This window comes from Cyprinus carpio, chromosome A8 (assembly GCF_018340385.1).
Source record: "Cyprinus carpio isolate SPL01 chromosome A8, ASM1834038v1, whole genome shotgun sequence".
Lineage (NCBI taxonomy): Eukaryota > Metazoa > Chordata > Actinopteri > Cypriniformes > Cyprinidae > Cyprinus > Cyprinus carpio.
The window spans coordinates 15,970,771-15,986,600 of NC_056579.1; the positions used below are offsets into that span (position 1 = coordinate 15,970,771).

Here is a 15,830-nt window from a genome sequence, read left to right on the forward strand (position 1 = left end):
TACAATAAAATACACAATTTAATGCTTTAATAACAATTAATTAATTGTGCTACTTGCTGTTTTTTTGACTGTGAAATTTACAAGCAATTGCTGAATGGAAATTCTAAAAAAATAATTCACTACACAAATCCCACACCAGTTTTTTTAGTGCAGTTTTTTATGCTTGTGTGTGTGTGTAGATTGAAAGTTTCAGTTCTTATCCAATGTAATTGCAAAGAGTCACCTTTTCTGTCTCACAGAAAACAGACAGTCATACAGGTTGGGCAAAACATGACGTGTAGTAAATTATGAACCTTTGGTCAAATGCCTCTAATTTTGTGTATTGGGTTCATGCACTCTGCATTTTTTTAGACACGCAGCATCAATGTAATTTGCTATTAAGACAAAAATATCTCTACATGTAGGAAGGACTTTTTGTGTGTATGCCCTGTTAACTGTTTCATGTCAGCCTATCAGCACTTAAAAGCACAAAAAACTGTTGCAACCAATCACTATTGAGGAATCCCTCATCGCATGAAGCCCATTGGGCATCGGCCCTCTGTAACGTGAGTGGCCAGCGCATTTTCCAAACTGATTAGTTTATTGTTTTAGAGTGTGATTCCCTGTTGAGATCATTAACAGCTTGAGACTGATGTAAGCTCCTGCTGAAACACACTTACTCGCTGGGCATCACTCATTAACTCTATTAGGACCATATAACATCATCTGGAGGGGCAAGCTGTGTCATAACCACTAAAGATGGCTGTCACCTGTTTGGAGACAAGTAGAAAAGCTCTGAATTTTTCACTTAATTGCATTAAGTTGAGGAATGATCTATTAATAGAGCTCTGTTCCAATTGCTGTCGCCCTGCAATCATGCCATGTTCAGTACCAAGATTTTATTTTGTTAGGGTCAAGTTAGGGTTGCCAAGTCTGAGGTTTTCCTGAGGAATTGGGCTACTTTTAAACTGCTGCCGCGGGTTGTTTTTTCCCTCTGCAGGTTCAAGGTATTACATATTGCATAAATGAAATTTACTGAAATGCTTGTATTACAATACTTCTCCCATTTTATTTTCTACCAGTGATAAAACTTGCTCAATGATGAGACAGAGAAAGAAGATTTTTTGAGGAAGAAGCACTGGCAGGAATTGTGAGCTCCATCATGAAAACACATTGATTTACCACTAGCCTATACCATGATTTTCAAGTTAAAATTGTGTGTAATGCATAACAATGACTGTAAAATATCTATTTTAGGTACGCGAGTGGCATTCACCATTTCACCATTTTATATATTGTTTAAGTGTTAATTAACATTGTGAGAAATAAAATATAAATGCCTGCAGGCCACACAATTCATTTGAGAGCGTCAAATTTTCTGCCAATTTCAACAAAATGCCGGTTTTTGCAATACTATCACATCCGCTGCCATCCCCTACCAGAAAGACAAGTCCTCCAAACGCTCTAGAAAACTACAAGAGAGAGAACTCAGTGTTCCCAGAGGCATCAGAAGACAAGAACCGACCTGCAGTTCCTTTCAAGTGCCCTGCCACCGGGCAAGCAGTTTGTGGGCAGCTGTCTTTGGCTCCAGGCGAGCGAGTTCTCATTCCAGCATGGTTCACAACTCAACTCTCTGTCAGGGCTTGTAGATTTCGATTCCTCAACCTGCTCCTGAAGGCCTTTGTCAAAGTATTATTTTCTGCTACGTGAAACATAGCGGGCTGATCCAGGCATATCAGTTCCGTTCAGGATTGACAGCAGCTGCCAAGTGGATCAGAGTTTGGATTTAGGGTAATAACAATGTGTAGTAATGATTTTGAACACACAGCTCTCTTGTGTCGGTTTCGGTTGCCATTTGCGCTGATGGTTGGAAGCTGTGGAAAAGCCATTCCACACATGATTGATTTACAACTTAGATGGAGGCTTATGTTACCCTAAATCTAAGTTGAGTGAAAATGAACAGGTCAAGACTATAAAGCTGGCTAAGGAAGCGACTGTCGATTTCTTCGGTAGCTCTATCAATTTAATAGAAGGCGCTCTCTGGCTCCTCTGCTCATTAACAAATCCACGCATGAAGTTCAGCAAATCCATAAAGAGCCCATACATTCGTAAAATAAAGTTTAGTGAAGCTTGAATCATCAAACTAACATTAACCCAAATGTGAAATACAGGCATTGAGGGGCAATTTAACATAAGTGCCATTCATCTTAATGTATGGCAGCGCTGGGTGGCTGGCGCTCAACATAAGCACATCAACCCTCCCTTTTCAGCAGAGGAAGTGCACAGTGGCATTTGGGGGTAGGAGGGTACACTGACTTTGATGACAAATGAGGAGAAGGAGGAGGGAATGGGAAGGGAAATCCACGCATGTCTGTTGCGACCCAGCAACTTCAACAACTCATGCAGCACAATGAAGCTTTGAAATAAAAACCGTTCGCACACGCGCACGTACACAAGTCGACGAATATATACACACTTGTATGTCAGCGCAAACACGGGCTGACACACACTCTTGGTACCACGGCCGGATGAGGGCTCTGCTTATCGTGTCAACGCGTGAGGCAACGGACTTGCTTACACAAGGCCCGGGGTAGAGGGCAAAGCCTGGCCGTGGGTGATGGCAGCCTTGCTCTCCTCAGCCGCCATCGGTGAACACTGAGCCTCTGTGTTCTGATCACTCAAGGTGGTTACAGTTTGAATGGGTGGGGTGGGATGTGTGTGTAAATGAATGGAGGAAAGCTGCTGGTGGTCACCAGCTCAGTCAACTGTCCTGCTGGCTGGGGCACAACATACCACAATCAAATCATACATACAAGATTATCCAATTGCAAATATTTTTTTTTTTCCATTTTATTATTATTATAAAAAAATAAATAAATAAATCATAGTAATATGTGCAACGATCACTTTGCTTCTCAACTCCTGAAACAAGCAGCAATCCTGCATTTTTTTGCAATTTCTTAATTTTTTAATCAGATTTTTTATTACTCACCAAGATTCTTTGATCAAAAGTGACAGCAAATACTCTACTTATTTCTGATAAATGCTGTTCTTTTGAACTTTCTATTCATTAAGAATCCTGAAAAAAAAGATCACATTTCCACAAAAATATTAAGCAGCAACTCTTTTCAATATTGATAATAATAAGAAATGTTTCTTAGGCAATAAATCAGCACTTTAGAATGAATCCTGACCAAAATTAGATGAATTGTGTTTAAAAGTACAGTAGGGCTGGTATTATTGATTATCCACAAAATAATGGAAAGAAACATGTTTCTATTGACTTGTCACTGCATGCAAACAAACAACGCAACCATAGTAGTTTTTATTAATCTTTCAATGACTAGTGTAACAAAAGATTATTCACCCATTTGAATCATTCTGAAACAATGCAATGTGCGATTTTTTTTTCATATACAAATAAAATGGACATTATAACTGAAATATGCACAAATTATTCTAAAACTGAATCAAAACCGTTATAGACTGAGTTTAATTACATTATGTTCAAATCGTACAAAAAATCCACTCAGTTTTAAAAATAATTGTTTGATCAAACAATATGCCAGAAAGGGCATTAGAGTTCTTTTATTAGCTCAGAGCAGTTCATTTTGAAATCCATCTTTATTACTGCAGATGAAAGGACAATTGGCTGTTGGCAAATCCAACAATTAACCTTACCAGTCTGACCCATTGTATAAAAGGTCCCGTTCACAAATGCCGTGATGGTTAATTATTAACTGTGGCATTTTAAAGCCCAGACTGGAAATCTATATTCACAAAGCTTTGGAGAAGGAGTGGAAACTGCCTGTTAGTTTTTTGGTTTATACATGTACAGTAATTTAGAAAATGTATAGAACATCTGCCAATACAAAACAAGAGAACATGGACGTGGATATGCTTATCCATTCATCATAAAATGCCAGGGTCAGAAAGGGTCAGCCACCACTAATTTAGATAATAATTCTTGGTATCAGTATGAAAACAGAAAGATCTGTAGAAAGATCTGTAGACAGCATTACTTCAGTTTCAGAAAAAAAAAAAAATAAAAAAAAAATAAAAATAACACATTATCACATTGATCAAATGTGACACTTACTGTATACTGTACAATATAAATACTGTTCTTCTGAACTTTTTTTATTTATTTATTTTTTAATCAAAGAATCCTGAAAAAAAAAATATCACAGTTTCCACAAAAATATTATGCAGCACAACTGTTTTCAACATTGATAATAATACAAAATGGTACTTGAGCAGCAATTCGGCATATTAGAATGATTTACGATGGATTGTGTGAAACTGAAGACTGGAGTAATGATGATAAAAATTCAGCTTTACCATCATAGGAATAAATGACATAATAAAAAATAGATTAAAAAAGAAAACAGTTAAGTAATTTTAATAATATTAATGTTTTACTGTACTTTTTATAAAATAAATTCAGCCTTGGTGAGTATGAGACTTCTTTTAAAAGAAATAATAATAATAATATTTAGAGACCCCAAACTTTTGAACAGTAATGTAAATTTTCATTCTAAAAATATTTCACGTAAAAGAAAATAGTTTGTGCATTCACTCTCTTGTATCACACCAACATCAAAGCAACATAATTGCACTGATGACCTGACACAGATGCTGACCCTATAATATCTCACCGGAGGTCAGCCCGGGTCAAGCGGTGACATGTTAGGGCCCTCTGTTTTTCAGCCTGTGAAAACAAGTTATTATCAGGTCAATCACTCTGGGTCAGGCTGACACACTAGTCCCCAAGCCAGCTCGGTTGTCATTTAGTTAGCTCAGTTAAAGAAGCATTTAATAGCCCGGCCGGGGAGGTGGAATCTAAGCTTTGCTCCATAGGGAAGGCAGGGTAGCTTAAATAATTGAGAAGTCAGCAGATTGGATTTTGGCAGATTCATTGTTTTGCATTGATTGTGTGGAGTTAATCCTGTTCACTGTCTGGTCTGAACATTACCCAGAGGTCCTCTCGCTGGGAATACTACTCCCAGAGCTTGGTCACGTGACTATAGATGCGGTGAAAATGGAAGACTCAATCCCTTCAAAAATGGGGCTGTATTCACTCCAGGTGTCCCATCCACATCCTAGCAATCTGTTTTGGCAGCATGCATACACAAAAATCCATTAGGAGCATTTGGGATCGTTATATTTAAAAGTAATACAATAAAAGCTGTAATGTAATACTTGTCCAAGATTCTTTTACTATAAAATTCCTCACTTTGGCACATAAATTCCTAACAAGAAAAACAGCACTCTTAACTCTTAAACTAGTGTACTGTACTGTATACTATATACAACAACAACAAAAACAAATAAGAGACAGCCTTTCAATTATTACAACAAGACTAAATACTAAGAGCATATTTTTCATCCTGACTGGATTGAATCATTAATAAAAGTTCCAACCAGGACGACATTTGGAGCCTTAAAGATTAATTCTTACAAGACAGCGATGGCTTTATGAGTGTTCACAAAATAGAGCTGTTATTGGTGGTATTAGAACTCCATAATAAATAAAGGCAACCTGACAAGAGTTTATGCCAAGGGCAGAAATCTTACCAGCTCTCCAGCTCATTCATTGGCTGTTGACATGAATATTTACTGTTTTTTTTTCTTTTTTACTTGTCTACTTGGGTTTACAGGCCATTGGTGGTTAGAGCATCTGTAGTAAAATACTATAGTGGTGATTGTCTCTCCTCTGCAGTGTTATGGCTTAATGCATTGAGGTATTGCACCCTCAAAAAACCTCTCTTTTCTTCGCTCTAAGCTGTAAGAGAGACCTGAACAAGCACATTGCTATCGAATTTCACGTAAATTTGATTGTACAAGAGCACCATGAATGCAGGCTGCCTATCCATATATATATATATATTATTTATCAATATAATATATTGTGTTCACCACATTATTACAGATTTTGTAGAAAATAGAGTAAAAATGTTATTGTTGTGAATGGTATTATTCAGTATAAACTGACTTTAAAATAACTGTTTTCTATTTTAATATATTTTAAAATGTAATTTATTCCTGTGATGCCAAGCTGTATGTTCAGCAGCCATAACTCAAGTTTTCAGTGTTACATGATCCTTCAGAAATCATTCTAAATATGCTGATTTGCTGCTCAAGAAATATTTCTTCTTATTATAAATGTCTATAATGTGCTGCTCAATATATTTTTTTGTGGAAACACCGATACTTTTCAGGAGCATTTGATGAATAGAAAGTGCAAAAGATCAGCATTTATTTAAAATAGAAATCTTTTGTAACTTAAGCATTGTTGTAACCAATTTCATACATTGTATAAATGTCTTTACTATACTTTTATTCAATTTAATGCATCCTTGCTGAATAAAAAAAATAATTAATTAATTAAAAATACTGACCCAAACTTTTGAATGGTGGTGTATTACATAGGGAGGGATTGAAAGCACTTTTGAATTTATTTGTGAACCTCTCGTGTAAGCTGATACTCTACACATGCTTTCCACAGACCGCTGTCATTGTCATACACTGTTATATGTGAGAGTCACTCATTGACAAATTCACTCTACTGTACATTTCATGTCATGCAGGTTGTGCTGCAGAAATGGACAGCTATCAGATTACACTGTATTTCTACAGTTCACTGACATTAATTATCTTTCGCTTCACTAAAGTGGCATGTAAATAATGACTTTTATGTTGTTCCTGGAACACATAATTAAACTTGTACGTGGCCAGCTGAAGTTTCTCCATTTGAGTGTTTGTCCAGGTGGGATAGCGCTATTCTTCAGTTTCATAATAAGACTGTCCATGACTACTTTAATTACAACTCATACTATGTTAAATAATCCAAACCAAAGGGGAACAATAGTGATGTTTTTCAGTGAATACAGTGCAATTGTTAAGGGTCTGATGTTGAATGATAGTATGCTTTAATGAAACGTCAGGGCTAGATTAAATGAAATAAATGTCTCTTGATTTTAATATGATTTATAATAGAGTTTAATTTTGTTCACTTATGTTTTTGCATACATAAAATTGAGTCATCAAAGGACAATTAAGAAGCAAGCTGACAAAGTAAAAAAAAAAATGTATTGCATTTGTTGCATTAAATTCATATGCAATAATTATCTAGATTGTTTTAGGTAACGATATGTTGATTTTCATCTAAAGTCAAAATGTTATCATCATGGTATCATATTTCAGTATTTCTAAGCTGAAAAGTGTAAATAGACCTACATTGTCAAAATTATTTAAAAAAAAGATTATTGAAGTATATTTGATGTTTAATTCAAAATTGCTGTTTCTTTGTAACTGTTACATTTTCTAGCAATTTCTAAGCTAAATTTGTTTCAACACAATTTTTTTTTTCAGTGTACAAATGTAACAAACAACATACACAAATCTGTATTGCAGGTATAGTGACACAACTCTGATTATGAACCTGATCCCAACCTTGCGAACAGCAAACTAACACTTAAATTCTGTGGGAAACATTGATTGGATCAAAACAGGGCTTTTGAATTAGTGATGGTATCTCAGGTAAGGCTAAGGGTGTTAGCGAGTGTTAGTCACTGAGGTTATGACCACTTGTCTCAATACCCTTTGGCCTTAGAGAGTCCTTTTCCCACATCAAAACCAGCAGCCTGAATTCCTCCAGAAATGCTAATAATTATATATATTTAGCTGGCCAAAAAATAACATGAAATTCTGATATAATATAAATCAACGAGATTTGTCATTCTAAATCTCCCAATATTATGACTTATTAAGATAGCATTTATAAATACTATCTTAATATTAACATGCTTAGTTTTATGATCAAAATGCTGCAGTTTTAAGTCTGGCAGGCAAAACATAGAGTGCAATGCAATACAATGATGACAGAGATGTACAAATAAATGCTGCTCAAAATAATCAAGCAAACTTAAGTTGCTTCAGTCTAGTAAATTTTCATCTTGAAATATTATTATAAAAGTTATTCTGTCTACTTTATAAAAATCAATAAAGATTTCACAGCAGAAAGACACAAAACCACAACCTTTTTAGAATGATACTTTTTGTAGACCTTTTACTTGACAAAGAAAGGTATAAACTATCAATGAGAGGGCAAAAGACATGTAAAAGATTAAAATGTGTACAAGTTTTTCTGCAAAGTTTTGATCATTATGATAATTTAAAGGCCTTTAAAAATTATTGTATCAATTACAATACAGCAGGCTTTATGGGGTCAAATAGAAAGAAACCATAATCCAGAATAATCAGCTAAACTCAAACTCAAGTGAAAGGCTTTTTATTTTTTATTTTTTTTTATTAAAACAACAACAACAACAACAGAGCCATTCAGAATCAACATAAGAACTAGCCCTTCGGCTAATGTGTGTAGAGGTATTTACATTACTTTGCATGACCTCTCCACCTTTCACTGGTCACTACCTCCAGTCTGTATAATAAAGGTTAACTCTTCACACAACAAGACAAAGATGCCTTTCAAAGGTGATAGATGCTAGATGATCAAACAAAATCTGAATGACAGACAAGAGAACATGCCTGTCAAAAAAATAAAAAAAAATAATAAAAAAAAATTCCCTTTTGGTTTGGACTGGGTCCGATTCTGAGGCCCAGTCTGGAATGAACTGGTCTAGAGAACATGTGTTTTAAGGATTGGCCCACAATGCTGTAATGTAAAGTGATGAGCTGAGAGATTGTCTAATTAAAGGATGTGTCACAGCAGATTTCAAAACGAAAAGTCCACATGGCTAAAGAAGATGGATGTAAACACACTGTTGTGTTGAGGGATTTTTACAGTTTACCTCATAAATCGCCTGCTATCCGTGCTGGTATGAACAGTGCTGTAAACTCGTCGCAGTTTTTAATCCGAAATATGTCAGTGTGACGTGACATTTACGTCAAATTCTTTCTGCAGCGTGGCACGTGCGCGTCACGCGATCACGGAATATTTTATATGCGTTACCGATAAATTTATTCCATATCTACATTACACTTCCATTTCACATCACAATACCAATCCAAAGCACAGTTCAGAAATTAAATACATAATACATATTATACAACAAAACAAAAAACAAATCTCCATCACAAATCAAACCAATAAGACAATTCTACAAAACAATCTACAAAAAAATTTACCTCAGATCCAACCAACTCGTTCATCCGTATAATACAACAGTCACATGACTCAATAACAATGTCAAATGGTCCTATTGAGAGCCTTAAAGGATTAGTTCATTTTCAGAATGAACATTTTCTTATAATTTACTCATCCCCATTGGTCCTATTGAGAGCCTTAAAGGATTAGTTCATTTTCAGAATGAACATTTTCTTATAATTTACTCATCCCCATGTCACTGGTTTTTCAGATAATTAAGTGTTGGAGGATATATTTGTGATTAAAAATGGATATATACATTTGTATAAAAAAAATAAATAAATAAATAAAATTAAAAAAGACCAATCGTTTCTCTAGATAAAACCAATTAATTTACATTACCACATGAAGCACATTTCATACCTGTCAAAACATATTTTACAGTGTGGTATATACACCCAAATCACTAGTGAACAAATTCATAGATGTCAGCTCTCCAGCTGTGCACCTAAGACGTTGAAAAACTAGGGCACAACTTTCGTCATGACCAGTTTTTGAAGTCTAACCAACACTGGGATTGAGGATATAGAGTGATATAGCCGCATGGCACACATAATAGGCAATGAGTTCCTAAAAAAATGTTGCAAGGCAGGAGCCAGGGGCAGCTGAAGAGAGAGAATGTGTGAAAAGTCGACTGGTTAAACTACTGCTGTCTGTGTCAGTGTGTGTGTCTTTGCTCATATTACAGTGGAGATGTTTGTCTACTTGGGCCACCCCATTTGTCCTATCTTAAGTATTCTGAGGAGGGGTATGAATCGCTCTCTGGTCAGTCAGTCAGACCTGCATTCACCTCAGTTCACTCTCTGTTTGGACGCAATTAGCTTCACTCTAATTTCTGACATATGAGCTGAGTGGTACAGAGGTTTTGTGTTTCTGATTAGAGGGTGGCCCATGCTCCCTAGCGTTACCCTGTACAATGTTGGTTTTTGTGTGGAAATGTTAGATTCAAACAACATGATGTGATATGCAAAGATGCATTAATACGAGATCAGATAAATCTGTCACACTCCGCATTCTAACATTCATGTTAAAATTATGTTTAAGAAATAATATAATAAAGTATGTAGATATAACCAGGTCAGCGACTAATTTAAAAGCTTAATATGAAATACAGTAATATAGCTGCTGATGTGCTGGAAGGTGTCTCAATAATTGTAATCTCTGCTAGAGCCCTTCAAATGTTTAAACCTCAGAACTTAGAAAGCTCCTCAGGGCCCTCAGTGGTGAAGCAACCCCAACATTTCAAAAAGTGTTGGCTGAAAACGTCCCCCCAAGAATGTAATTGAATTTATGTGCCTAATAATTGTAAAAACATGATATGCCACAATATATATGTACACGTACATGTGAAAATTTGTTTACGGTTAGCGTGCTAGCAGGCATCCTTCAGTCTGCTTTCAAACCCATCTAGAATCTAGTGTTGAAACTTCTGTGATCAAACTAATAACTTTAAGAACTCAAGAAAGCTTCTTAAACCACATCATAATTACCAGATAAAGAATATAAACAGTGAACATAAACAACGGCTTCAACTTTTTAGTCTAAACATTTACAAACAAAAACATGCATGCAAAATTGTAAAAAGTGAAAGAGAAAGTGGAACGCTGCTTTAAAGCTCTGTGCATGATTTCCACATAGTTTACTGAAGATTTCAGTTCTAATAATGCAGTTCAGCCTTTTTTATTTTTTTATAAATTATTAATAAATGCCTCCTCTTCCTGTAGGTTTACTGTAAACACACAGTCCCACCTGAAGTAGTGTGTCACTCGCTCAGAACACTCACACATGATGCACACCTTCACTCAGATGCTTGAGGGGACATTATCTAAATTCGTTTTTAACTACTAAATTATTGGTAGATGAGGAATGAACCACAAATGAATCATTAATGTAACCTAGCTTTGAATGTTCTGTAGAACTGATGTACCAGAAACATACAGGCAGATGAATCACTCTTGTAAAATGAATGGGAGAATCCATGGAAATACAGGAGGAATGAATGTCCCTCATTTCACTTAAATTCACAATAAAATGGAACTTTACAGTTTTCTAAATGCAAGTTATTGATCCTATTGCAATGATTCCTACATGCATTTCATTTGTGCGATTTATCATGTTTCATTTTTTTTATTTAATTCCATTTAAATTTAACTAAATAAAACTTCAAATTTAAACAGAATTCTCTCTACGTATACGAAAGAGTTCTCCAATCTTTAGTCTAATTATACTTTTGCCCCCCATAGCTGATGGCAAGTTCACATTCACATCTGTCTCTATCCAATCAACAACTGATAGATTGACCAAAGTCCCTGTTCTACATTTTTTTTTTCTTTTCAATAATCCGTTTCACACGGATGTATGTCACAGTACAGAAGGAAATATCTGCCACTTCCATTATATTGTGACTTTAAAAGAGCTAGTTGTCTTTTTGATACTGTTTGTTTCCTCCACAGAATACACATGTGCAGTTATAGACCAGCCTGAATATTACAGTTTATTAAAAAAGTAAATTTGATGCTATTGTTTTCAGATTTTATTGATCTGAAATGTTACTAAAACGCAATCTTAAAATCCATTTTGGTTGTCATCATCTTTTGCTGCAGGACAGCTATTGCGACATCTTTCCAGGAATACTGAAGGTGAAGTTTGTACAAAGTATACAATGCTGGTACAAACATATGTGGGCACAATATGCATCACATGACTAAACATGCGTTTTCACAGTAAATACTACAACTACTCCAGTTGGGAGATTATCTTCAGAAAAAAAAAAAAAAACACAGTCTCAGTGTGGACAAAAGGCAAAAACATAGAGAAAAGATGTGTTTTCAAATGTACCCGGATTAATGTGGGCGTAACCTGAGATCCAATTCGTGTCCTAGCACAGCTGAATTCTCAAATAATTGATTACACTTCTCACTGAAATGCAAAGGTCTGAGTAAAAGTGGGTGGTCAGTATCGAAAGGAATGACAGAAATGCATTTCCAGAGGAAGCCACGCTGAGGTCAACGGGTCGAACAGAGTGCCACCCGTTTCCCCCTTCTTTGCATGTGAGGAGCTGCGTTGTTACTGTAGATGCAGGCTTGGCGGGGTTCCTGCGGTGGATCTGCTGATAAGACCTGCCCTGACAGAGACTAGATGAACAACCACACCTACTAACACCTGTGATGGCAGATGAGAGCGAGATAAGAGGAGAGATATACCACCACTTGATCATCAGATTGGGACGACTTGCAGTGATGGTACTAGATCTGGCCTCCAGGCCTCTGCCTGCTGAGGAATCTAAACCTGTGCTGGATTAATTTATGGCCTCTGCGACTTGGAAGGCAAAAGCTCCCACTGATGTACCAACACACATGCATGAGCTCAGTGTGTGGCATGTGATGCGTGATCGTGTGACACTAGAGAACACGTGTGACTCATGCTCGCAAAGCTTTGTTCCAATCTCCAGTAACTCAAAACCTATTGTTGTAAGAAGACAAATTATATCCTCCGGTAAACATATTGACTTCATAGAAAACGTCCACTCAGGGCTTCATAATTAGGTATGTATGCCAGATGGAATATGCATTAAAATGTGTGCACCATTATGCTTTTTTGTTTAGTCTGAGTATGTTATTAATATTTTAGTTGTATATTGTTTTTATATTGTTCTATTTAATTATTATTTATTCTTTTTATTATTATTATTATAATTATATTTGAAGGTGTAGCCTATTTTAACTTAAGGCATAGTGTACAGTATGCATCAATACGGTAACATTTTACAATAATATATAATTTCAACTTGAACTAATGCATTATTAAAATCAAAAGTTGTGCTTATTAACATTAGTTAATGTACTGTGAATAAACATGAACAATGAACAACAGCTTTTTTCATTAACCAACTTTAACAAAGATTAATAAATACTGTAATAAATTTATTGTTGATTGTTTGTTCATGTTAGTTAATACATTAACTAGATGTTAATTAATACATTAACTAACATTATTGTAAAGTGTTAAGATCAATACGTTACCATGGGTTAATTAATTATTTATTATTTAATATTTAATTAATTATTATTTATTAAGTTCTATGTTTATCACTTAATATATGTTAGTTAATTTCTAAAAACACTACTTATTAAAAATATAAATAAGAATACAAATGATGAAAAATCAGAATAGTCCTTAAATAATTTACAAGTAAGGTGGTGCTACCATACAATCTTATTTTAATATAATTGGTATACTATTATAGTTTTTTTTTGTTTTTTGTTTTTAAGTGTTAGTAATTAGTTATTTTTGAAATATTGCCTTAGCAACTAGATGAAATAAAATAAGGTTAAGTTTTTTATATTTTATTTAATGTTAATTAATCTTTAAGTATTTTTAAATGGTTTTAGTTTTAGTTAACAATAACCCTGTTTCCATTACATGTGTTTTAGGAAATAAAATATTTTTGTAAATCTTAAAATTAAAAGAAAAAATGAACATTACTAACTTAAAGAGAAGAAAATGAAAAATGTGCATTATGTAAATAATAAACAATGTACTCAAATAGTCTTGTGGAATCTACACGATCAAGGAGAAAAGGACTTTATTCATTGTACCAACAGACTTTGGCAAATTAGCAATGTTTGCATTTGGAAATGCATTTTTCGGTAATGTCAGGGCTGAAACAAATAAATAGCACATTTTTTGCAGATGTACATTGCTGGAATAAAGATACATTTTTTCTAATTAAAAGACATACAAGTGTGGTGTGAAATTAATGTGTCAGCTACTTAAACATGATTTTCTCCTTTTTAAATAAAGCTTTTCAGTTTCTTAAGTACCTTCAAAAGCATGTTTTAGTTAAATAAATAGAATGATCTCCATTTTTAACATGCACAACTGATTTGTTTGGGAAAAGTATATATACACATGGTTCAAACTTTCAATGACAGTACCTTACCATCGCACAGACACACACTCATACAACCACACAGGTAAGGACATTGGAACACACACATACACACACTCACACGCACTAACATACTTACAAATGCAGATACACTATACATATCTCCCCCTATATGCTTTTCTACATCGTCTTTCAGAGGGCTAACCTATCAAAGTGATAAAAATGCAATGCTGAACATAATGAAAAAGAGGAAATTATGAGTCCAAACATCACATTTTTAACATCTGAACAACACAAGTTTTTTTTTTTAACAATTTTTTTTTTCTTCAAAATTTTTAATGTAACAATCACAAAGATATGGATTCATGCATTATGAGCTTTGTGTCTTGATCTTCCACCTCTCCTGGCAGGAAATCATAAGTCGAGGCTTGATGCTTCAGTGACGTCAAACTGTACATCAATGCTCTTTTTGACGATAAGATGAAATGCTACTTCTGAGAAAGTCGTGTACAAACAATCTACAAGCAACTAGAAAAATTCTCAGCCTCAGGCGCCTGGGCGTCCAGAGCTGGTGCTTCACTGCAGAGAAATAAGAATGCAAGTCTTCAAGTTCACTTGTCTTTTCTGTTTTTGCCTGTTTGTCTATCTAAGATGTTTCGTCTTTGCTGACGATTCTGTTGTATTTCCTTGATAGGCGGCGTCTGACTAGTGAGCTGCAGCGAAGTGACCCACTTTTTCCTTTCCCTGTCTGTTTAGGTTTTCATGAAGCAAAGTAGGAGCTCTGCATGGAATAGAGTCGGTCGATGGGATTCCCGATTCTCGCTTGCATTGAGCCTGCCTCGGACGAGGCCATGAAGCAGTCACTAAGGCTGGTCAATGAAGTGTCACTGTCAATGTCGTGGAATATCGAGTCATTTCCTGTGGTAAGAGAAAAGAGATGGTCAATATGATGCTCTTTTTTGTCTGAATCTTTTGATTTATTTAAAAATACATTAAAAGTAACACTCACATATACAGTGACGTAAATACACCTCTTTTATGATGATCATGTTTTTAGTTTCTGTATTAAAATTAATTGTGATATTTTTGGGGGGCAAGTCAATAACTTAATGAAGAAAATACAGCCTCACACACACACTCACACTCACACACACACACACACACACACACACACACACACACACACACACACACACACACACACACACACACACACACACACACACACATATATACATATTCATATATCTTTTATCATGATCATTATTTGTTAATATTTATAATATATATATATATATATATATATATATATATTTATTTATATATATATATAAATAACTATGATAACGCTGAAATACATAAAAAGAAATTAAAACAGGAAGTGATATAGCAAGGACCCTTGCAGATCCCCATGAGTGTGTATCAATAAGCTTCCTAAAATTTCAGATAATTATTTAATTATGAAGTTGAGGAATATATATATATATATATATATATATATATATATATATATATATATATATATATATATATATATATATATAGGAAGTGTAAAAATGTCATGCTGTAAGCATTTGACATGACATTTGTGCATTAAATAGTTATATATAACTATATATAACTATATATGAGACAAAATAATTTTCAAGACAAAAGTAGAAATAATGATTAAGAGTTGCAGACCCTTATATGAATCTATCAACCTTCACAAAAACAACATAACATTTATGACTGTTCAATTATGTATTTGTATGGGATCCCACATTCTATGCAATCGGATATTGTTAAACT

At 34.6% G+C, this 15,830-nt stretch overlaps 1 protein-coding gene across 2 annotated transcripts in view; it reads right to left on the minus strand.

Annotated features, from left to right (window-relative positions):
* Positions 1–14,371: 14,371 nt before the first annotated feature.
* LOC109094936 (LIM/homeobox protein LMX-1.2-like) overlaps positions 14,372–15,830 on the minus strand; it is a 62,633-nt gene continuing 61,174 nt past the window's right edge. For both annotated transcript variants that reach the window (XM_042762496.1, XM_042762495.1), the window contains exon 9: positions 14,372–14,957. In XM_042762496.1, coding sequence (XP_042618430.1) covers positions 14,800–14,957 — 158 coding nt within the window. In that variant the 3' untranslated portion in view covers positions 14,372–14,799. The remainder of the gene's footprint in view (positions 14,958–15,830) is intronic.